Here is a 26,112-nt window from a genome sequence, read left to right as displayed (position 1 = left end):
GTAAACAAACAAAATGGCGGTTTTGCGTTAATAATTAAAATTTATTGTTACGATAAAAGAAATTATTATTATTATTATTATTATTATTATTATTATTATTATTATTATTATTATTATTATTTAGAATTCGATTCGTTTAAAGAGTTAAAAAAAATTGCAAAAAAAAAAATTTTTTTAACGTTTTTTTTTTATTTATTTCCGGTTAAAAAAAAATTTTCCGGTTTTTTTTTATTTATTTGTTTATAAATTTTTCTTTTATTTTTTTTATTATAACGTTTTGGAACTGGTGTCAAGGGTTAAAATATTTTAGGGATGTAAAAAAATATATTATAAAATACCAAAAAAAAAAAAAAAAAAAACAAACAAACCAAATAAAAAATTCCAAAAAAAAAAAATTTAATTTAATTAAATTAAATTTTTTTTTTTTTTTTGTTTTTCCAGCTCACCGCAAAGCTTCCTTGTAATGAGATGCCGCCATTTCAACATTTCCAGAATCCCTTAAAAAATTTGCAAAATTATAATGCATTTTAGCATTTTGAGGTAATGTTTTTAAACCGGATCTAATTAATGATTCTCTTGAATTCCAGTCGCGATTTCTTAAAATGCTTCTCCCGCAAAAAACAAATATAACCAATATAACTATGGGTACTGGAGAAAAAAATTTTTGTTTTATTCTTAGCAATTGTAATCCGTAAACAACGAGTAAAGTCCATCCGAGGCTGGAACAAAAAAATAATAATAATAAAATTTTTTTTATCTCCCTCCCCCTTTTTTTTTTTTTTTCATTCTCGCTTAAAATCCTCTTGCCCCCCCCCCCCTCGATCTCTTTTTTCTATATCCATGTCTGTGTAGTCGAGAGAATGATAAAGCGCGTTTTTTGTTTTTTTTTTTTATAAAATGTAAATAAAAAAAAAAAAACCGTTAAAATCCCCGGAAATTATTTTTTTTTGTTTTTTAAATTCCAAAAACTGGACGACAATTTTAATAAAAAAAAATTTCTCCAAAATAATATTTAAATTTTTTTTTTCTTTTTGGCAGTTTTTTTTTGTTTATTATTTCCCACTCTTATCCCCTTTCTCTCTTTTTTTATTTTTTCTCGAATGTTCTATTTACTTTTTTTTGTAGAAATTACACTATCTTTCACGTCTATTTTATTGAAAATAAGAGAGAGAGAGAGAGAGAGAGAGAAAACTTATAAATTAAAAAACTTTTTTTTTTTTAAAATGGCATACCAACAAATGAATTCGTGCTTTGAATGAATTCGAGGTTTCGTTTTTTGTTTTTTTCCTTCCCTCCTTCCACTCTCTTCCCCCATCTCTCTCTTTCTCTCTTTATTTCGTTCACTCTTCACTTTTTATTTTATTTTTTTCTGTTTAATTTCAAGTTTTTTTTTTTTTGTCTTCTTAAATCATTAATTAAGACGCTTTTAAATTAAAAACTTTATTTTTAAAACTTTAATAAAAGTTTGTGTGTTATAATTTCTTCTTTTTCCTTTTTTTTTTATATAAATAAATATTTAATGTTTTTTGAAGGAAAAAAAAAAACGTCCAAATAAAAATTTTCCCTTTTTTTTTTTTTTCATTACTTTCACACTTTCTCTCTCTCTCCTCTCTCTTTTTCGTATTTTATTCATTATTTACTTTTACATTAAGATTTAGTAAAGTACTTATATATATAGAAACGTGATTTTTGTGTTGTCACGTGACATATTTTCCTTACCTTGGAATGTATAGTAAACGTTCGGCTACGACAAAACCGACCGTTACCGCCAAATTTGTCGCCGGTAAAAATGGAAAAACTAATAATGAAAGACCTAAAACGAGCGATGGATGTTTTTGATGCTGGAAAAACAAACAAAAAAAAATTTTTTTTATTAATTTTTTTTTTGTGAGAATGATAATAATAATGATAAGAATGATGATTGAGTGTGATACGATCGGTTGTGACTCTTTTTTTTTTAATTTTCATATACGCGCACAGTCTTCGCGTTAATAATAATAATAATAATATTTTAAAAATTTTGTTGATAAGAAAATTATTAATCGGGATTAAAAACCGTCGATAATAAATGATTGATGAATCTTAAAAAATTCAATTTTAATTTCAAAAACTCGGACTAGTCCGGGATTAATCTCAAACATAAATATTTTGGTCCAGGACGGAGGCGGAAGCGAGAAAAATTCACTCATAAATTCCAGTGTAAAAGGTAAATTATTTTGTTTTTTAATGTTTTCCATATCTCTCTCTCTCTTTCTCTCTCTCTCTCTCTCTGTCTCACTCACGTTTACTACAATTAATTCTACCTTTATTGTTATTTTATGTGAAATATGCTTTTATGTTCGAGGAGGCAAAAAAAAAAAAAAAAAAAAAAATGACTAAAGCGTCGAAATGAACTCCAGTTTTCTCTCTCTTTCTCTCTCTCCCCCTCTATTTCTCTCTCATTTCCATTTAAATCTCCAGAATATAAAAAATAACGAATTTTTTTTTTTAAATGTTTCACGAAAGGTAAAAAAAAAAAAAACTGAATTTTGAATTATTTTTCGAACGCGGTAATAATATTAAAAATAATAATTAGAGGGCGCGAGAGTGCAATCAATGGTTGTTGACATGACGCGTTTACATCATGTCAACTTATTTAATTAATTTTAATAGTTTTTTTTTTAAATTTAGTTATAAGTTATATATCAAAAGTTTTGTGATTTAGTGTAGTTTATTGTGATGTGATTAGTTTTTAAAAATATTATTTAGTGATAGTTATATTATTTTAAGTTTTAATTTACAAGTGGTCAGCGGTTTTTCTGACACATGGAAGCGTGGGGTGTAAAAAATTTTAGAAGATGCCTTAGGATATTTGATTATTATGGGTAAGTGCCTTATTTTGATACTTGAATTTCATTTGCAAAAACGTTAACCTAACCAAGAAATGAAGCCAAATGCCCAAAAAAAACATTTTAAAAATTTTACATTTATTTGGTTAATTATAAGGAGGTTGACTAAATACCTTTTTCATCTCATCATTAAAAATAAGAATTGGAGTAATTTAATAAAAATATTTATTAATAATGATTGATTTGATATATATTAACTCAGTTACAAATTTCTACACTCTCTAATCTTGTAGGGTTAATTTACTGATTGTTGGTTGTTTTGGGCCTTTTCTTGTGTTAGTTTGTCTCATTACAACATAGTTTATCATAGAGATAGTGTAATACCCTCTTTAAATCTGTATCAAAATCAGGAGGAATTGGTAGCCTGTATAATAATTGATTGTAATGTAAAGAGTAGACACAACAGACTCCATTTAATGATTGTACATCTCCTGAGCTGATTATAAGTAGTTGAGCTAAATACCTTCTGTCACACTAAATAAAAAGAGAGGTAGTTTAATAAAAATACTTATTAACAATAACTTTATTGCATCAGGTGGTTGTGAAATCTCTGTACTCTTGTTTTAAGTGTGAATCTATTGATTGCACATTATTTTAACCCTTTTCTCAAGTTAGTTTGTTTCATTATAACATATTTTGCCATATGTTTAGTGTAAAATTTTCTTTTAATTTCATTTAAGGTTAGAAAAATACAACTGCCTTCAGATTACTTAGGTTTATAGGTACAAAGTTTTAATTTGTGTACTGTGTTGTAATTTGTATACTGTGTTGTCATTTGTGTACTGTGTTGTACTATGTGCACTGTATTGTAATATGTGTACTTTGTTGTAATTTGCATATTGTAATAATTGTATATGTATACAGTGAATACATTAAGAATGGAATGCATGAGAGAAAAGTATGAAAGAGGGAAATAGTAGAATAATTAAGGATTGAAATAGTTTTAAGGATAAAGTATAATCTTTTACTAGGTATACTTAAAAAATTCACACCTAAAGATAATGATGACTGATTCATAATTGTAATAGAGCAAAAAACTGAAATGAAAACAAGATAAAGACAGAATCAAAACAAATCTTGTTCTAACCTGAGTCAACTCAACAAGGTTGTAAATCTCACTTCTCCTGTTTCTGGGCACTTCACAGATGTTAGTAACTGGAGCCCAGTACAGGAAATAACATGTTCCCATCAAATAAGATGGTCTCAGTGAGACTTACAAGAATTGTTGTGATGTCATAGGTTATAACAAGATGAAACCTATTCATAAGGCATGCAGCATCATTCATATCAGGCATTTATTCCTTGACCTAGAATAAATTTTGAAAAGGCTCCTACAAACATTAAGACGAATTATCGCGATTATGAGTGAAAATAATAATAAAACTCGTTCTTACCTTTTCTCCCCCAAAAAAAAAAAAAAAATTTCATTTCATTTCACCCTCATAATAGTGCCACGAAAATAAATTCAAATAGTTCATTATTTAATTCATTTAATTCATGATTATTATTATTATTATTATTATTATTATTATTATTATCATTAGAAAACTAACGAACAAACGATGTTAATTTTGTGACTTGGCAATAGCCCGCATGTTTTCCAAAAAAAAAAAAAAAAAAAAAAAATGGGGGACCCGGAAACAAAAAAAAAAAATTTCCCATTAGATAAAGCCAAAACGAGGAAAAAAAAACCTCTTTTATTACCCTTATGAGTTTAGATAAGAATATAATTTTTACCTGTGGGTCAATCACATCGAAAAAAAAAAAAAAAATTTATTTTTACCGAAGATAACCGAATATTTCCGAAAACAAATGAAAATTTTTCTTCATACATACGATGACGAATTTTTTTTTTTTCCTTATTATTATTATTGGTATTGAGTTTATTTTTTCATTTTACGTTTGATTTTTGTTTTTCGTTTGTTTGTTTGTTTGTCTTGCGTTTTATTATTTCGCGTGTTAAAAAAAACGTCCGCGTATTTTTTTAAAACGTTTTATATAAATAAAATGGTTGATGGGACCCATCATAAATTCAAACGTCGTTGAATTGTAACGAGAGCGACATGTTTTTTTTTTTTTTTTTTTCATTTTGTTAACCGTTTCTCCCGCATACGCGTGTATATATAAATATATTTTGTTTTTTCATTGTTCTCACCACAATAATAATCTACGATCGTAGTAAAAATAAATTACAACGTTAAGTATTCCAAACGATTTAAACGTCCTACGTGAAAAATTACATTCTTTTTCACTCTCCCCTCCCTCCCCTCCCTCCCATCCCGTTTTTCCCCTTGTTTTATTTTTAACCCAAATATTTTTTCACTGATTTTCTTACCGAAAAAAAAAAAACAAAAATTTTTTTTCGTGGAGGATGTTTCACCACCGCCGCCATCATTTGTTCAAATTTTAAAAACGTCGACTCGATATTTTTTTTTTTTTTCCCGTTTAAAAAAACGACTCAAAACGTTGTTGTTTTTGTTGTTGTTGTTGTTGGTTGTTCTTATTCGTTTTTTTTTCTTTCTCACCTGAAATACGGTTTTTATTTTACCTTTTTTTTTTTTTCTTTTTTTTTCCCCCTTCCATCTTTTCCACCCTTGTTTCACCCTTACCACTTCCTCGCCTTATTTTTTCGCTTCTTCATCTTCATTTTTATTTAACACTTTTTACGACTTTACTTTTACTTTATTTATTCTTTTATTGCTTAGTTTTTACTTTTTTGATTACATTAAACTTTAATTTTGTAATTTTATTGTTTTTATCATTTTAAATTTTTTTTCGTTTGTATGGCGTTGTTCTTGTTTTTTTTTTTCTTTTCGTTTTTAATATAATTTTTAAAACGAAAAAAAAAAACAACAACGACAACAAAATATAAATAATTAAATAAAATTCTCATCTTTTGTTTTTTCTTATCGTTTAATAATTAATTAATAATTTGTTAGTATTATTATCATTATTATTATTTCGTATCATTTATTTTTTTTTACAAAAGAAAAGAAGAATAAGTTTTGTGTCGAGTTTTAAAAAAAAAATTTTTATCGTTTATTCCATACGTAATCGTCATGTGACATCAAAACTTTAATTTCATTGCCCGCATAAAGAGAAAATTTTTTTTTCGAAATATTATTTCCGGGGGGGAGCGGGAGGGGAGAAGGGGGAAAGGTAAAATGTAAAACGTGACGTCAGAATTTACCGCAAAAAAAAATTTTTTTAATGAGATATAAAAAAAAAAAAAAAAAAAAATGAGGAAGTGAGTTCGCGTGGGGAAATACTCGAATGATAAAAAAAAGTGGCGGGAGAGTACGAGAGACGGGTAAATAGACATTTTGTTTAGCTTTTTTTTTGGTAAAATAATTTGAGTCGTTATTTATTCGTTGTAAATTTGAAAAAGTACGAAACAACTCAAGACGTCAAGTTTCTATGTTGAATTCTCAGTGAAATGAGATTAAGTTGAATTATTCAAAAAAATAGAGTGAATTTTAAATTAGGTTTGTTTGAGGTTACGTTTTTCTTTCTCTCTCTCTCTCGTTCTTTGCATCATTTAATGATGGCTCTTTCCTTTCATATTTTACTTTTCTTTATATTTTCTTTTCCTTTCTATTCTTTTCTTTTCTCTCATTTAGGTCAATTGTACGTTCGTTTGCTTCCTTCTCATGATTTCCAAAAAAAAAAATTAATAAAAAAATTTTCCTTTCCTATATTTTCCGTATTCCCCCTTTTTTTTAAAATTAAAATTTTATAACGATGACGTAATTAAATGATAACGCGACGATAATGATGATAATAAAAATTGGCGGTAAAAATAAAAATAAAAATAAAAAATAAAATAAAAAAATAAAAAAAATTCTTGAAGTGTTCTTCGATCTTGATCTTTTTTTCAATGAAAAATATTCGAAAAAAAAAAAATTGTATTTTTCAGCAAGAGAATAAAAGATAGAATGATTGATTGATTGATTGATTGATTAATTGATGAGGAAACAATGTATTAATACTATGATGATAACTCATCATCAATCTCAATTCGATGTTAATAGAAATTTGTACGGTGATAATAAATTTAATGAAAAAAAAAAAAAAAATCAAACGGGAAAAAAAAACAAACCGTGGTTGTTGATCGTTTGTTGTTTGTTTGCTTGTTTGTAAAAATACTTTTAACCCCTTGCATCGAATATAAAATCTTTTTTTTTTTTCGTTATTTTTATATATAAACGATCGTAAAACTAACAAACCGCGAAGAGAAAAAAAAAACTTGCGGGGTGTTTTTTAATATCTATATATATATATATATAAATTTATATATATATAAATTTATATTTATATTATCATAATATAAAATATTAATAATATTAAAAAAAAAGAAAATTAATTTATCGTTTGGTTTAATAAAAAAACTTTTTTTTTTTTTTTTATTACTTTTTTTTTATTACGTATAAAATCAGTGAACAAATTAAAAACGTATAACGTGTACCGACCGTTCGAACGATCGCTCGTCTAACGAACTTTTATATATCGATCGATATAATTAACAAACGTAATATCGTCGTAATCATCATCATCATCATCATCATCATCATCAGTATTATTATTAAAACCAGTTTTTTTAAAAAACATCAAATTTTAAAAGGTCAAAAAGGGTTTTTACTTAATTTATAATTAAAACTAAAAACAATGAAAGGAAAATGGGGTTTCCTGCTGGTAGAATAATTTGTCGTCAAAGTCTTTCACGGTAACAAATAACCTTTTTTTTTTATCATCATCATCATTATCATCAGTAGTTATTGTAATAGTAATAGTGGTAAAGATGGTGGTAAAAAATAAAAAAAAAATTAATTAAACCGCCATGTTTAAAAGCCAAAGAGAGAGAGAAAGAGAGGGGATGAAACAAAACATTTTAAAATCAACGTTTTTTTTTTTTTTTTTTTTTTTGAATTTAATTAAAGTTTTTCTTTTTTTTTGGTACTAAAATAATAATAATAATAGTAATTATTAAGTTAAAAGTTAATAGATTAAACGAAACAAAAGATTAAAGTATTTATTAATAAATAAAATATTATGTAAATAATTAAAAACGATTAATTAATAAATAAGGGGGAAAAAATAATGGAAAATTTTTAGTTAAAAACATGATTACTGTGTAAAATAATAATAATCATTTTCATTCCTTTGGGATTTTATAGTTATCGGCTAACCTTTCAACCGCTAAACCTCTTTACTTTTATAAAATATATATATATATAGATACATAAACTGATTTTCTTAATATTTCTCTCTATCTTCATTTACAAGAAAGAAAAAAAAAAAAAGGAAAATTCTTCCTTTTTTTTTGTGGGATTTTGATTCGGTTACATTAATTTAACTCTCAATAGTTACAAACGACAAACGTTGAATTGATTTAACAATGGTTTTGCGGGAATAGAATAAAAAAAAAGTAAAAAAGGAAAAAAGGAAAATTTAAGTTTTAAATTGATGATTTTAAATCTTTGACCTTTCGTACCTATAAAATAAAATCTTACAAGAAAGAGAGAGACAACCGTTCGATAATTTTTTTTCTTTTTCATTGTAAAAATTAATTAAAATTATATAAAAAAAAAAAAAAGAGTTTGTCGTAGAAATGAATGAATTCCAATAATGTTCGACAAAACGACAACGACAACAACGACAGAACTTTCATTCAAACGGAAGTTTTATAAAAAAAAAAAAAAAAAATTAATTTCGATATTTTCCAGAACGTCGTGAATTTCGCACGGATATTTATTTCGGTGATAAAATAAACATAAAAAAAAAAAAGCAGAAGATAAATTTATATAAACCCCCCCCCCGCGCAAAAAAACATGGTCGTTTTTCAACGAATCGATAATTTAATTATTTAAAAAAAAAAAAAAAATTGTTTTTTCATTAAAATAAAATTAATTTGCGGGGGAAAATTTAAACAAAAAAAAATTAAATTATTTTCTTTTTTTTTACGGATAATTACTCGTTTTAATTCAAAAAAAAAAAAAAACAACAGACAAGCAAACAAACAAACAAACAAAAAAAAAAAAATTAAACACTAAACCGGAACGGTTAACAACAAAACAAACGAACGAACGAACAAACGTACGAACGAACGCGCGCGTTTGACCGCTAATTAGCAATCCGGAATAAATTTTAATTTTAATTTTTTTTCTGTTTTATTAATTAAAATTTAAAAAAAAAAAATTTAATTAAAAGTAAAAAACGTGCGTGTTTGTTCTTACCTCGAAATCCACGATTCCTTTATATATTAATATAGCAAGGCAACAAAAAAACAAACAAGTTGCTGTGTTTCTCGAATCCGAATAATTTGTTATCAACGGTATCGAACCCATTTGCCAATCGTGACTTAAAGTCGCGGGAAAAAGTAAAAGCCAACAATTTAATGCGGTCAAATAGCAAAATGTCATAAATCTGAAAATAGAGAAAAAAAAAAAAAATTTTTTTTTTGTTAATGAATAATAACATTTAATTTAGTTTTGAGGGCGTTTCTCTTATCCATTCGAAAGCCATCTTTTTAGTAATAATAATATTATCGTACAAAAATTTTAATATAAAATCCATAAATTAATAAATAATATAAACTGGAAGAAAACTGAAGGGAAAAAAAAAAAAATTATTAAAATTTATTAATTAATTTCGAACGGGATCGATTTTTTTTTGGAGAGGGGTTTTTCAAAAAAAAAAGTATTTCGAGTCGAAACTACATTAAAAAAGGAAAAGGGTGGTGGTGGGGGGAGTAAAAAAAGGTTTTTTTTCGGAAAATTTTAAACCGTGTGGTCCTGTGGTAATCCTCGTTTCACATTTTCACTTGTTTAATGGCAAGACAACGACGCGAAACCATTCTTGGCGGTTTTGAGACCGCATTATTGGAACTTGTGCATGGTGATAACAACAGAAGCAGCAGCAGGAGAAGTTTTCCACACGAAAACTTTCATTGATCTTATTTTTTTTTTTTTTTTTCTAATACCACGATAATCGTATACATATTTTTTAACACGGGTTTTTTGCCTTTCTCTCTCTCTCTCTCTCTCCTGGTTTTTGTTTTTCGTTAGGAAATAAATAAATAATTTAAAAAGTTTTTTATTTTTTAATTATTATTATTATTATTATTTTTTTTTTTATTTCAAGTTAGTGAAGTACGATAGAAAACGTGTAATTAATGAAGGTTTTCAATCTCTTAAACAATTTTAAAAAGTAAGAAAGAAAGACAGAAAGAAGGAAAGTAAGAAAAAAAGTAAAGAAAAAAAAAGGAAAGAATTGATACAAAGGTGAAGTGGAGAGTTAAAGAGTCTCTTGAAAAAGTTTCCGCTTTAAGAATTGCTTTTTTACTCTGGCAGAATGATTAAGAGAGAGAGAGGAAAGGAGAGAAAGAAAGAAAAGGAAAAAATGAAAAGTTTTTACGAAAATTTCTATTCGTCCCTTCTTTTTTTTTTTCTTTTTTTTTTCGGTAAACTTAATCGAAAACTTTTGATTCTTAACATTCCATTAAAGCCTGTTTAAACAATTTTCCAAAAGAATTTTATGGAAAAAAAAGAGGAAAAACTTTTCCATAGTAATAAAAATTCATTTTTTCCAAAAAAAAAAAAAAAAAAAATTTTATGGATACAAATCGCCTCCCCCTCTCTCTCTCTCTTCGAAAAAAAAAAAAGTCATTTAATTTTTTTTTTCTTTCTTTTTCATATAAATTAATAATCGATAAATCGATGATGATGATAATAACAATAATAATAATAATAATATTAATAATAAAAACTCAATTGTAAATTAATCAATTTATTTCAATCTGTAAACAAACGTAAAAAAAAAATTAGAAACCTTCTGCTTCTTTAATATAAAAAAGCAGAATATTTTTTTTTTTTTTTTTTTTTTCATCAACTTCTTAATCTCATCCCGAATCGACGGTTTTCTGGAATTATAAGGCTCCAGGAAAATTATAAAAAGGAAAAAAAAATAAAAAAAAATTTTTTTTCTCCCTAAAAGTCTATCGAAAAAAAAAGAAAAATGTTTTGAATAATAATAATAATATTTTTTTTGAAAGAAAATGAGTTTTTAATAGAAAATAAATAAAAGTTTCAAATTTTTATTTTTTAAAGGGTGGAAGTCGTAGCGGTGGTGGTGGTGGTGGTAGTGGAGATGGCGGTAGTAAATATTATATTATTATCATCGTTATATATAAATTCGTTTTTCCTCTTCATTCGTCATGTCATATTATTATTATTATTATATATGTTCTGAAGACGTAAGCTTCTTACGCGAACGTCTCTCGTTAATTTTTAAAAAAATTTTCTTTTTCTCTGGTACCTTCGTCTCTGATTTTACTACGGCACGCATTAATTGCACGCGTACGTTACGCACGTGCGTGTTATTATTATTATTATTTTAATTATTTTTTTTTCTCTCTCTTTTTTTGTTTCGTTCAGGTGGGTTGGATATAGATTACGTAAAAATATAAAGCAAAAGATCGAAAAAAAATTTTTTTTTTAACGATCCCGGGGAAGAGGAGGAGTTTTCAGGAGTGGAAGGGAAGGGAAGGGAGGAGAATGAAGAGCACAGGTCATCTGGAATAGAGAGATATTCAAATCCTTTGAAGAGATTTACCCTCTCTCTCTTTCTGTCGTTCTTTATATTATTATTTTGACACAAATCCAAAGTAATTCCAAAAATGAGATAACCGCCGCGCGTTATAAAATAATAATTTACGGACGGGGAGGCAAAAAGGGGAGAGCGAAGGGGAAGAAGAAAAAGGCGAAAGGGGGCGGGCAAAGGGAAGAGAAACAATTTTTTTTAAAAACGCTATATAAGTATATATATATATATATATATATATATATATATATATATATTGTTATGATCCCGTACTCAATATTCACATTTTCAACTTTTTATAAACAAAAGACTGGCGACGAACTCAAATTGTTCTTCTTTAGAAGCGAAGCTTCTAAAGACTCCTTCTTTTATTTTATTTGCAAGTGTTTGCTCGAACATTCGAAACAGTTGACTGACGAAAGACCAAAGTAATATAGGCAAGCTACACAGCTTGGCGTTGGTTCATTTGATTTTAGTCTAGCTGTAAAAGTTCTTGTTTTTAATATTAGTTTTGTGATAGTTTTAAGTGCTTGTTCATTACTTACAAAAATAAAAACGAACCGAATATAACAATATATATATATATATATATTAAAGAGTAATGAATGAATGACTTTTATGACGTCATTATTATAAATAATGATGAAAATAATAGTAGTAATAATGATAATAATAATAATAATAATAAAAAGCCAACGGCCATAGCGTGCTGGTCACACCGGTTCCCGTACGATCACCGAAGTTAAGCAGCATCGGGCGTGGTGCAAACTTGGATGGGTGACCGTCTGAGAACGCCACGTGCTGTTGGCTTAAAAGAGCAAAAAAAATGAGAACAAGACAAAGTAAGAACCAAAAAACAAATCTTGTTCTACTGTCGACCTGAGGCAGCTCGACGAGAACGTGAATTTCACTGCTTCTGACCTGGCCACTCCAAAGATGTTAGTCACCGGAGCCCAGTTCAGGAGACAAATCGTTCCCATCGAATAAGACGGACTCAGGAAGACCTTCAAGAATTGATGTGGTGCTATCTTATAATAAGCGGCACCACCGAAATTCGAGTATTTGTCCCTAAGGAATCGGGTAGAAACCTCGGATAAATACTTAAAAAAAAAAAAACTCCGACAAGTAGCCTTGTCGTGTTTAATGGTGGATAATAATAATAATAACAATCAATTTCGTTATGAGTTTTACCACTGATACAGAAAGTAAAAAAAAAAAAAATCAGAGTTGTTGTTGCTTTTTTTTTTAATACTGGAAATAAAAAAAAAAGGGAGAAAAAACAAAACAAAAGGAAAATAAGAGAGAGAGAGAGAAAAGGGATGATTAGAAATTACCCTTATCGAAAAGTTACGCTATTTGCATATTAATTTTTACATGTTTTACGGCTATTAAAGAAATCAAACGTTAAAAATTATAGTTTGCACGAAAAAAAAAAAAAAAATTTTTTTTATTTTTATTTTTCCCTATTTTTCCTATTTTTGGACTATATAGTGAGCTATATAATTTTATAAAAAAAATAAAAAATAAGGGATGAATGACCCCGATTAAAAACTCGAAGGTTTTATTTTTATTATAATAATAATATATAATTTTTTTTTTTTTTTCAAATTATCACTAATAATATTTTTTTTTATAATAATAATAAATAGGAAATGAAAAAAAAAAGGAAAAAAATTGAATATAGCGGGCTATAATGATTTAGATATATATTTTCTTATTACAGTGCATGAGAAAAAAAAAAAATTTTCCTTCATTAAGGAAAAATTTTTAGGAAAATAAAAAAATGGCGGAAGAAGAAGAAAGAAAACGAATGAAAAAAGGTGGTAATAGAAGTGTGTGTAAATAACTTATAATAACAAGATTTTTTTTTTGTTTGTTTTTTATTATTATTATTATTATTATTATTATTTCGCGTTCGTTTTAAATAAAAACTTTAACGCGTATATAAGAAGAAAAAGGAAAATTTTTTTCTTCAATGTTTTTCCGTTTTTAATTTATGTAAAAGAAAATAAAATGAAAAATTATTTCGAGGTTTTTCCATTCATTGTTACTTTTAGTAAATAATTTACGAGTTTTAAATAAATAAATAAATAAATAAGTAAGAAAACAAAAACTAAAAAACAAAAATTTCTTTTAATAATAATAATAATAAGAAGAAGAAGGAGAAGAAGAAAAAGATGAAGAATTAAAATGGAGAAGAAAATTAATAGAAAATGAGTAAAATCTTATACATGCGGGTGGTTAAAAGAAAAACAAAACAAAATAAAACAAACAATCGAAAAACTTAAAAAATTTTTTATTTCACTGAAAAAATCATAAATTGAAAAAAAAAAGAAAACTTTGGGAAAAAAATAAAACGAGGAAAAACTGCTTTCGTTCCTGTTCCTGTTGTTGTTTTTCTTATTCCCGTCTTCCTCCTCCCCCTTTTCACTCCCACCCATCTCCTCCCATTCTCGTTTCAATTCTTTACTGATTTTATTTTACTTTATTATTATTATTTCTACATTCGAATTTTAAACCAAAAAAAAAAAATTAAAACGTTATCGAAAGTTAATATCAATGCTGCCAACCGACATGTTATTGTCTTCGTTACCGTTGGTATCATTGCAAACCTGTTGCAAAATTATTTCCGCGGGTTTATGTGAAAAAAATACGAATGGAGGGGATGCGAAGGATGAGACGAACGAAACAAACGAATTAAACATTTACGAAAATCGATTTTATCTCGAATATTTTTTAATAATTAAAGTTTTAATCTAATGATAATAATAATAATATTCTTATATAAGTAATAATGAAAACTTTGAAAATATTTCTTTAACCGTTTGTTCGTTTGTTTTGTTTGTTGTTTCCATAACTTTTTTTTTTTTTTTTTATAATAAAGTTATTCAATGAAATAATACGTTTGTTTGATTATTGAATTTGATATTTTCATTTTGTTAACGGTTGAGTAAATTTTTTAAACTTTAAGAAACAATTACGTATTATCATCATTATTATTATCATCATTATTTTTACGTTTTATCGTTTTTTTTTTGTTTGTTTATTTTTACAAACTCGCGTGGTGGCATTTTTCTTTTTTTTTTCCAATTTTATTATTTAACGTAAAAATTTATTATTATTATTATTAATAATTTAAAAATTACACGTGGGTTTAAATAATAATAATAATAATATTAACAACAACAACAACAACAATAACAAAAGTCTGGGTAACAATTTTTTTTGTTTGTTTTTTGTTTTGTTTAAGGTTTTTTTTTTTAAAGAAAACGCAACGTCTGGAGAGTTTTAGAGTTGTGCGTTTGTTGCATTTTTTTCTTTTTTTTTTCTTCAGTATTTTGTAAAATTTTCCAGCAGCGTGAGGTTGGATTTTTTAAAAATACTTTTTTATAACTTTTTTTCAAGTTTTTGTTTGTTGTTGTTGTTTCATCTTTTTTTTTTTTATTCTGTTATCAATATTTTATCATAATACATATTTCTTTTCTTTTTTTTTTTACTTTTTTACTTCCAAAATTTATTTTTTTACTACGCCGTCGAAACGCGTCAATGATTAACTTTTTAAAAGTTTTTTTTTTTAAATATTTTATTATTGTTTATTTATTTATTAAAAATTTGCATGCGCATGCGCGTGTGCATAAACAAACACCCCCGAAATGAGTTTTTCATATTAAAAAAAAAGGGAATTAATTGAATAATGGGAGTGGCCGGTAACAGTAGAAAAAGTTTTAAAGGGAAATTAAAAGAAAAAAAAAAAAAGTTTTTTAGTTTTGTTTGTTTGTTTGTTTGTTTGTAAAAGTCTTGATTGGATTTTAAATTTTAGTAAAAAAAGAAAAAGAAGAAGAAAAAAAATTTATTTTTTTTGTTTTTTTTTTTTTTTTTTACAATAAAATGAAGATGAGAAGATGAGAAGTAGAAGGAGAAAGGCTCATTTAGTAAAAACCTCAGATTTAAAATATATATATATATGAGAGAGAAAAAGAGTTGCGTGTTGTAAAGAGAGAAAGAGAGAGAGAGAGAGAGCCCGCGAGGAAAAGGTAGAAAAGAAAATAAATTTGAGATTTAGCGAACATAAAGAGATTTTCCATCAAAGAAACTGATCACGTCTCTCATCCATCAAATCTTGATCCAACTTTTCTTTTTATCCGGGAAATTTTTTTTTCCTTCTTTTTTTTTTTTTCTTTTCTTTTTTTTACTCTTTCTGAGTTTTACTTGTTTGATTTTACGCGAGAAAAAAAATGAAAAAAAAAAAAAAAAACATAAAAATTGTGACGAAAATGATAATTTTTCTTTTTTTTCACTCTCCCCCTTCCTCCCCCAATTTTATTTTCGCGCGAAAAAAAAATTTTTCTTTTTATTTTGATTTTGTTGTTTTTTTCCCCCCTTTCTGTCTCTTTTCATCATTTCCACTCCTTTTTTTTTCTCGATTTTTTTTTTTTTTTTACGTTCAAAAAATTTAATTTTTCTTTTTTTATTTAATATATAAACAATGTTTTCATTTTTTTTTTTTTTTTTGTTCTTTGTAGCAGACGACGAGTTTATTTTCAACCAATCAAATTTTTTCAAATTTTCAATTCCCGCGTATTTATTTATTTTATTCCCTCTCCTCCCTGTCACAAATTTTTTTTTTTTTTTTTCATTCTAATTTTTTCGTCTTTCATTTTTTTTTTTTTTTTTTTTTTTTTTTTAAAGTTGGCGATTCTCTTTCGAATTTGTAGATGGCACCACCACCACCGCCGCCACAACCACAACAAACGAATTAAAAATAATAATAATAACTATATAAATTTTAAAACATTTGTTTACGAACGACGACGTAATTTAAATTAACGAAATACGCACACGATACGAACGATGTTTAGGGGAAAAACTAAAGATTTTAAAACTTTTTTACACTCTCATTTTATTTTATTTTCCATCTTTTTCCTTTAACTTATTTATACAACTATCTCTCTTACTTTTTATTACAAATTTTATGTTTGTAATTATAATAAAAATAAATAAATAAATAAATATTTAATAAACTTTAACATAGTTAAGATTATAAATACGTTAAAAAGGAATCGCGTAAACGTTTTAAAAAACATTTTCCGAAAAAAAAACTATTTAAAAACGTGACTTGGAAAAAGTGAGTGTAAAAAAAAAAAAATTACCCGACAACTTAGTAGTAGTAATAATAATAATAATAATAATAATAATAATAATAATAATAATAATAATAATAATAATAATAATTAAATTTTGATTAAGAAACGTGTAAAAGTAAAATATGTTTTTTAAACTTACTGAAAAATTTCTTTAAAAAAAAAAAAAAAAAAAAACGTGTTAAAAAAATGAAAAATTAGATACATAATAAATACATAAATAAATTTTTTTATTATTAATTTAAATATAAATTTTTTTATCATTTTTCACGTGAGTTTTATGGAAACCGGTAAATAAAAAAAAAAAAAAAGAAAATTCGTGCACAAATGTTTTCAACGTTTTTTTTTTTCGTGTTGTCGTTTCTATGTATATATATATATTATTTTGTAAATTTTGTCACGCGATATGTAATAAAAAACATTTGAGAATAAAAAGAGAGAGAGAGAGAGAGAGAGAAAAAAAGCAATAAACAAGAAAATCGTATAAGCTAATGTTAGTCAAAAAGAAAAAAAAGAAAATCAAAGTCAAATATTTGAAAATAAATAAATAAATAAATAAATCGACGGCACATTTGCGGGCCGATAAATTTTCTTGTTTTTTTTTTTTTCGTAATGCTTGTTTTTTTCCACATTTTCCTTTTACCCCCCGCTCCCTGCTCCTCGCCCTCGCCCACGCCCCGTCCCTTCCACGTTTTCCAACGCGTTTTTTTTATCCTACGTTTTTTTAAAAAAAAAAAAAAAAATTTTTAACTTTTCTTCTTTTTCTTTTTCTTCTTCCGCTACCACCATTTTTCTTTCGTTTTTTTTGCCGATTTTCCTATAAGTTAAGTGAGCCTCGAAATCGTTGTTAATTACATTCCGTTGTAAATTTTTTTTTTTTTTCCAGTAGAATTTTCTAGAATCAGGTTCGTTTCGTAAAAAAAAAAAAAAAAAAAAAAAAAATTTAACTTTATGGAACGTGACGAAAAAATATCATTTCGAAATTATTTTATTTTTTTTTTTAAATTTATTTTAGCAACTTTAGTTTAAAAAAAAAAAAAATTTATTACGTTTGGGCGTAAAAGTAAAAAAGGGGAAGGGGAAGGGGGTGGGGGTAGTAATAGAGGGTAATAATTTAAAACAAACAAAAAAAAGTAATAATAAGGATACTAATTTTTTTTCGTTTTGGAATTTATAAAAAAAAAAAAACGGCAACAACAACAACAAATAATTATCATTAACGTTCGCCTTTTTGTTTTTTTCTTATTATTATTATTATTATTATTATTTTTATTATTATTATTATTATTTTTATTATTATTATTATTAATTAATGAGAGGGGTTTTTTTTTTGTAAATTAAATAAATTAATTTTTTTTTTTTTTGCATACATAAAATTAATAAATTACCCTGGTAAAAAAAAACTTTTTTTTAAATTAAATTAATGTAAAACAACATTAGGAAAACAAAAAAAAAAAAAACTATGGCGTCGTAAAAAATAATAATAATAATAATAATAATCGTTTGTACTCGTGCTTGCATTCGATTTTATAGTATGTAATTATTATCATTATCGCCCGTTAATAATAGTAATAATGATAATATTTCATTTTAAAAAACGAATGGAAAATATATTTCGAAATCTTTTTTTTTTTAGAAAACCTTTGATTTTCTCTTTTTTTTTTTTTTAGAGGTTGTAAGTAAAAAAGGAAAAGCAGGTAAAAAAAAAAAATTCCTCGGGGGTTTTTTTGAGGGGTGGAAAAAAAAAGAAAAAAAAAAACTTTTCCACCGGCAACTGACCCGGCTGGCAGTTTTTAAATTTTCTTGTAAATAAGGTTTTTAGGTTGGTTTTTCCTTACTCATAAATTATTCTTTAAAAAAAAAAAAAATTTTTTTCTTTTTTTTTTTCTTCCAACTAAAATTTTATCAATAATTTAAAAACTAATCGGGAAAAACTCTTGTGTGTGCGTGTGTGCGTGCGTGCGTGCACGTGTGTGTGTAAAACGAAAAGTTAACAATAAAAAAAAAATCTTTTTTAATTAAAAAAAAAAAAAAAATTATTAATGTTTTTAATGTCAATTATTAATTCATTATAACAAAAAAAATACGTATTTTTTTTTTAATAACTTTTTACGACTTAATTAAATAATGATAATAATAATAATAATAATAATAATAAAAACTGTCTACGTCATGTTACGTAAATAGACTTTAATAAAAACAAATAATAAAATATTTAAAAAAAATTCAATTTGATTCGATTGTGCAAAAATAAATTTTATTAAAAAAACGTTAACAGTTAATAATAATAATAATAATAATAATTGTGATAATAACAATAATGATAATAATAATAATAAATTATTTGTTTAGATTCGCGTGCGACGACATTAAAAAATTTATTTATTTATTTATTATTGTTATTATTTTTTTTTTTATTCTTTGAAATTTACATCAAAAACCAAAGTTTTTATTTTTTTTTCCCGGGGAGAGGGGGTGTGGGGGAGGAGGGGGTCGGGTTAGGAACGATTATCAATGTCACGTGAGCTTTTTCTTTTTTTTTTTTGTCGTTGGAATTTTCACGAAAGTTTTTTTTTGTTTTCTTGGAAAAAAAAAAAACATTTTCGTGACTTTAGATTTTTTTTTTTTCCTTTACAGGCGACGACAAAATGTAAAAATACATAAAAATTATTATTTGAAAATAAAAAAAAATATTAAGTCGTTATTACGGTTTGGAAAACGTTAAAAAAAAATATTAATTAAAAATATTATTATAATTAAATAACATAAACGTAAGGTTGACGGGAAAAAGGGGGGAGGGAAAGGAGTAACAAAAGATTGCATGCAACCTTTTGATCCTTTTGCCCCCCATTTAAAAACGATTACTAACCTTCGACAACACACATATAATTTTATTTTTATTTTTTTAAATATAAAAGTCGCGAAATCAAATTGAATTTTTATTTTATTTTTTTCGGAACGTCGTGAAATTTACATTTAATTCTTTGTTTTTTTGGGGGGGTGAGGGGGACGTTTCTTAAATTTACTCCCGAAAAAACAAAAAAAAAAAAAACAAACATTCAAACGAATTTAGTAATTTATCGCGAATTGTATTTTTTTTTTAAATTATTTTTTTTAAGAAGACGATCGTTATTAACACTATTTGATACTATTAAAAAATTTTCTTAAAATCCACTTTTTTAAAAAAAGAAAAAAATTTGCACGATTAAAAAATTAAAGATAAAATTAAAAACAAATAAAAAAGTAGGTCATTTAAAATTTTGTTTTTTATGTAATTGGGTATCATCGTTCGTATTCGTCAAAAATTCATTTGAAAATAATTTTTTAAAAAATTTTAACCAATCACCGTCGAGATAAGGGTTATTTAAAATTTAAATGATGCTTCTCGTTTTCATTTTGATTTTGATTTTTTTTTAATAAAAAAAATATTGCAATAAATTTTAAATCGAAATTTAACAAAAAAAAAAAAAAAACGACGACGGAAAAATTTATCAATAAATAATTCAAGTCTCAACAGTTTATATTTAAATCCCCCTTACCCCTTTTCCTCCTCCCTCTCCCTCTCCCCTCCTCCATCTCCCAGCAAAAAAAAAAAATTAAAATTACTTTTTTTTTATATTTTATTTCATTTTATTTTCTTTAGGTAGAAAAAAAAAAAAATAATAATAATAATTAACTTTTTTTTTCTTTTCTTCTTTCTTTTTTCTTCTTCTTCTTTCATGATGAATTTACATTCGTAAAACTTTTTTTTTTTTTTTTTTTTTTAATTTTATTATTTTACGAATAAAAAAAAAAATAAAATAAAATAATTTATGTTTTTTAGAGAGAGAGAGAGAGAGAGAGAGAAAGAGTAAAAAAAAATATTTTATTTATTCTTCACGTTTTCATTTTCTTTTATACAAATAAAACGAGAGGAAAAAAAAATAATGATGATGATGATGATGATGATAATAGAAAAAAATTTATTTTTTAAGTAAAGCTAAAAAAAAAAATACGTGATAAGAATAAATAAAATTAACCGTAAAAAAATAAAAATAAAAAAAACCTTTTGTTAATTGATAATGAAAAACGTTTTATTACAATTAAAATAAAAAAAAAAATAAGCTTTTTGTTATTAACAAATAAATAATAATAATAATGGTAGTCGTGTATAGTCATTTTATTATTTACATAAAGTTTCGTTAATAAAAATTTAAAAAAAAAAACAAGGGAGGGAAATGAAACAAATAAATTTATAAAACAAACATCGCTCAATGTTTATGTTTAGATTGAAAAATATAAATTTATTTTTTTTTAATAATAAATTACGTATATAATATATAATATATTTGAATATATATTATATACTTTCAATATTTTGATTTATATTTAAATGAAATACGATGAGGCGAGAGGGATGGGGGTTGGGGATGGGGGGGAAGACCACATTTGGAACTTATTTAATATAATTTATTGCCAAAGTTTTTCATTTTATTTAAATTGACTGCTGGCTTCATTCATTTATATGAAGAAAAAAAAATTTTTTCTTTTCTTTTTTTTTTTTTCTTGCAAATTGTGTCTAATGGAAAATTTAAATATGGCAAAAGATGACAAAAAAAGAAAAAAAAAGGAAATAAAGAAAATTGAATTTCTATACTAATTACTTTTGATTATAAAATATGTTTTAAAACAATCGGGTTTTGACCCTTTTTTTTGGCGGGAATTTATTACCAAAAGGGCCAATTAGAAAGGCGCCCTCTTTTCACAATCAGATTTATTTAATCAATTTTATCGTTGACGAGAGCCAAATTTTATTTTTTATTTTTTTGTTGTTTTGATGATTATGAACTCGTTTATTTTATTATTTAAATAAAACAATATGGCGGTGGTGGTAATGGTGTTGTCGTCGTCGTCGTGAAATGAAAAAATAAAAAAACGATGAAAATGGGAAAATAAAAGTAGGGGAAGGGGGAATTTTTTTTGAAAATGAAAAACGAACGAAATTTTTATTTGTGTGTTTTGTCAATATTTTTACTCTCCCCACCACCACCATTTTCCCCTTCTCCCCTCTTCACTACCACCCTCGAATTTTTTAAAATTACTTTTTTGTTAAATTTTATTATTATTCGGGTACGTTTGTTACGCTTCGACGACAACAAACGCAAACGCAAACGCAAACGCAAAAAAATTTTTTTTTATTTTATTTAATATAAAAGACATTGTTTCAAACTTACCTAACGTGCCTGTAGGGGTGAAAAGCTGCAGGGTTGTCTTGATTAGAAAATTTAGGTAGAGAGCTTTGTAAGACAGCCAAGCGGAACACTAGCAATAAACTTAAAGAAACAAAAACTTTTGCCGCTCTCCTGGAAAACTGGAGAGTTTCTTCGTTCCATTTTAATTTAATAGCAGATCTAAAAGAAAAAGAAAAAAATTTATATATTTATATATATAATTTCGCCTTTGGTTTTTTTTTTTTGTAAATCTCGGCAAAATTTTTTTTTCCTCCCCATTCGAAATTAAAAACGTGGATAATTTTTCATCACTTTTAACAAAAATCCGCAATGAGCTCTCTTTCCCCTTCTCTCCTCCGCTCATTACTCTTTTCATTTATAAAAAGCGTGTGTGGAAAAGTTTTCTAAAAGTTTTCACGTTTTTTTATTTTACAAAAAAAAAAAAAAGAAAAAAATTAATTTTTTTTTTTTCCACGTTTTGTAATTGGTCATTAACCGTTTTGAGGTTTATTGTCGAATCAGCAGTCTGTTGTAAAAGCCTTAAAAAGCTCAAATTTTCAAAATGAAAGAATTTTTTTTTTTTTACTTTCTTTCCCCCCCTCTCTCTCTCTCTCTCTTTCTCTCGTTTGGCGATTCTATTCATTCATATTTTTCTCTTTCTCTCTTTCTCTCTCTCTCTCACGTTGGTATTAGTTTTGGGTTGTTACAAGAGAAGAAGAACCTTTTTCAAAATTAGCTTGCTTTAAAGGGTAAAAGCCTCTGAGAGATGAGGTCATTAAGAGACTCATTTAATAGAATTTAAATTATTAACGTATAAAAGTAAATTATTATAATTAATTTTCATGATCCAGATTTTGGTAGATATGATGTTGGTCCCCGTGTTTTTTTTTTTATTTAATGGAGAAAAAGGGGAGGAGAGTGAGTCACATGACATAAATGTAATTAAAAGCTTAGAAAATGTTTTTGTGTGTGTTCGTGTGTGAGTGTGTGCGAGGTCGTTCATCCTCTCCCAAACTCTCCGGATTACCTGGAGTTTGATTTATTTTTTAAATTAAATTTATTATTATTATTATCATTAATATTAATTTTGGGGTTAAATTATAAAATATTATAATAAAAAATTATTACTATTATTATTATTAAAGCGTCAATTTTTTATGCGATAAAATTTATGATAAAACCGCTAGCTAGTAAATTAAAATTCGATGTTTTTTTTTGGTCTTTTTACCCTTAAAAGTTTTTTAAATCCTCGTTTTAATTCAACAACAACAACAACAAAAACAACAAAACTATCGTCTGCTTTTTCGTATTAATAAATTAATATTTATTAAAAAAACAAAAATTTATTAATAAATAGATTCGTTGCGTCGTAATTTGACCTTTGATTTTAAATTTTATCTCGTTTGTAAAAAAAAAAGTTTTTCTTCTTTTTTTTTTTTTGACAGGCTTTGAGAAAAGTTTTTAAACTCGTAAGAAACTAAAATGTATTTATTAACAAAGGAATTGACGAGAGAGAGAGAGAGAGAGGGAGAAGGTCACGTGATTGATGGTGTAAAACGTGACCTCCTCGTCAAAAACATGTCAAAAACAATAACAATAATGGCGTCGTCATCGTCGTCGTTCTTTTTTTTTTTTTTACGTAATAATTTCCGATATTTTTTTTTAAATGAATGAATGAGAGATTTAAATAAGTTACAATAATAATAATAATAAATAAATAAAAAATAAATACGCGGTTAATAATAATAAAAAATGGAAAAAGGAGGAGAATAAAAAATAAAAATGATTTGAAACGATCACACAATCTCATAATAAGAATTACACGGTTTTTAAATAAAAAAAAAAAAGAAAAAATGATATAATGCAAGATATTAAAGTTGTTTATACATAAAAAAAAAAATAATAATAATAATAAAAGTATATATATATTTAACAATAAGCGAAACATAAAAATGAAAGTTACCTTTTTATTGAGTGCCACGATTTGTAAAAGTCGTAGCAAATGTTTAACAAGAGAGCCATTATTCCAGTTTCTTTTGCCAGCATGGAAAAAGCTGCCAAAGCGATGCTGCTCCAAACGTAAGATTTATTCGATTCTCTGAAAAAGCACACAGAAAAAAAAAATAAGAAGTAGAAAAAGAAGTAGAAAAAGAAGAAGGAAAAGATGAAATGATTTCTCGTGTGAAAAAAAATGAAAAAAAAAAAAAAATCAAGGGAAATTCGTCTTCTTCTTTTTCTTTCTTATAGATTTTTCCTGCTCCCCACTCTCCCCTTCCTCTTCTTTTTTTTTTAGTTTCATTTTCTTTTTATTAAAAATTTCTTCTTTTTTTTTTTATTTTCTTTTGTTTGAAAACCGAATAAAAAAAAAGAATAATAATAATAATAATAATAATAATAATAATAATAATAATAATAAAAGCCAACGGCCATAGCGTGCTGGTCACACCGGTTCCCGTACGATCACCGAAGTTAAGCAGCATCGGGCGTGGTGCAAACTTGGATGGGTGACCGTCTGAGAACGCCACGTGCTGTTGGCTTAAAAGAGCAAAAAAAAAAAATGAGAACAAGACAAAGTAAGAACCAAAAAACAAATCTTGTTCTACTGTCGACCTGAGGCAGCTCGACGAGAACGTAAATTTCACTGCTTCTGACCCTGGCCACTCCAAAGATGTTAGTCACCGGAGCCCAGTTCAGGAGACAAATCGTTCCCATCGAAAAAGACGGACTCAGGAAGACCTTCAAGAATTGATGTGGTGCTATCTTATAATAAGTGGCACCACCGAAATTCGAGTATTTGTCCCTAAGGAATCGGGTAGAAACCTCGGATAAATACTTAAAAACTCCGACAAGTAGCCTTGTCGTGTTTAATGGTGGATAATAATAATAATACGAAGAAAAAAAAAAGTATCGAAAAATTTTGACTCTTTCTCTTTTTTTTTTGTTAGAATAAAATTTATTTACATTAATACTTATTTGATTTTGAATGTTTTTACTGTCGGTTAAATGTTTTTTATATAAAGGAATTGTTTTAAAAGGAGGGCGGGGGCAGGGCGGAATGTGGGAGGTAGAGGGAAGACATCAAAACGAAAAAGAAAAAAATTTTACGCGTCGTTTGTGGTGGGGAAAAAAAATTATTCTCGGTTTCCGATCAATAATTCAACGATGAACATTTATTAGTTTATTATTATTATTATTATTATTATTAGTATTATTATTATTATTATTTGTATTTGTTTGTTGTTTGCACACAACTGAATCGCCAAAGGATTCGAAACAATAAACAAACAAAAGTTAAAACAATTAAAGGAATGTAATGAATGAAGGAAACTGTGTGGGCGATTGCGAAGGTTGTGGTGGTGATGGTGGTGGTGGTGGTGGTGACGATTATGACAAAGAGGTTTGAACCGTTCCAAATAGTCACGTGATTTTATTTTTGAATGTTTGTCGGTTGGATAGACACGTAATCATTCATAAATGTCGATTAGAAATTGGTTGAGTCCATATCGGGTTCAATCAGGTAGTTTTTATTCTTTTAACAATACCAAATTTACGTCAATCAATCAATAATTTTGTCGTGTGTAAATAGTTTAACTTTATATCCGTTATAATATGTATAATAGTTTAATCTTCATATCCGTTTTGATTTTTTTTCAAATAGTTTTTAACATTTTTTTTTTGTTTTATGGAAAATTATAATTTCATAACTTACGCCCAAAAAAATTTATGTTTGAATCATAACTAGTAGAAAGTAAAAACAAAAAAAAATGTGGAAAACGAATTTCGGTCTATAATTCTCTGACTTTTCGTTATGAAAAACAAAAACAAAAAAAAAATTATGCGAATAATTACAATGGTAATTTGCTGTCGTCGAAAGGAAATGGCGGATTTATCGTTTTGTTTCCGGTTCGTTTCCCCTTCCTTTAAAATTAATTTTTTCATTTTTTTTTTTTGGTTCGATAAAAGTAAAAAAGTTTTTTAACCCACAACCGCACAAGGTGTAGTTTTTTTTTTTCGGTACAGTGTTTTATTACGTTAAAACGGACCGTAATTAAAAAATTATTATCATTATATTATATTCGTGATAAAAATATTAAAAATGGCGAGTTTAAAAAAAAAAAAATTTTTTTATAACTTTAAAGTAATAAATAAAATTTTTTTACCGAATAAAAAGGAAAAAGTTGGTAACCTTAAACATAATCCACGTTTAAAATGTGCCAATTTAATTTTTTTTTATAAAAAATTTTAGTCGCGTTTTTTTCTTTATTCCCCGCCTTT

At 26.0% G+C, this 26,112-nt stretch overlaps 1 protein-coding gene across 1 annotated transcript in view; it reads right to left on the bottom strand.

Annotated features, from left to right (window-relative positions):
* The window catches only part of Phum_PHUM276560 (smile protein, putative), a gene marked incomplete at both ends in the record, with an annotated part of 41,030 nt that overhangs the window by 5,676 nt on the left and 9,242 nt on the right, over positions 1-26,112 (bottom strand). Inside the window, 5 exons of the mRNA XM_002426747.1 lie at positions 447-719; positions 1,720-1,841; positions 9,122-9,311; positions 21,841-21,969; positions 23,801-23,935. Coding sequence (XP_002426792.1) covers positions 447-719; positions 1,720-1,841; positions 9,122-9,311; positions 21,841-21,969; positions 23,801-23,935 — 849 coding nt within the window. The remainder of the gene's footprint in view (positions 1-446; positions 720-1,719; positions 1,842-9,121; positions 9,312-21,840; positions 21,970-23,800; positions 23,936-26,112) is intronic.

Source organism: Pediculus humanus, genomic scaffold (assembly GCF_000006295.1).
Source record: "Pediculus humanus corporis 1103172107650 genomic scaffold, whole genome shotgun sequence".
Taxonomy (NCBI): Eukaryota; Metazoa; Arthropoda; class Insecta; order Psocodea; family Pediculidae; genus Pediculus; species Pediculus humanus.
Note: the sequence above shows the minus strand (reverse complement) of the source record. Positions and strands in the feature narration are given on the sequence as shown.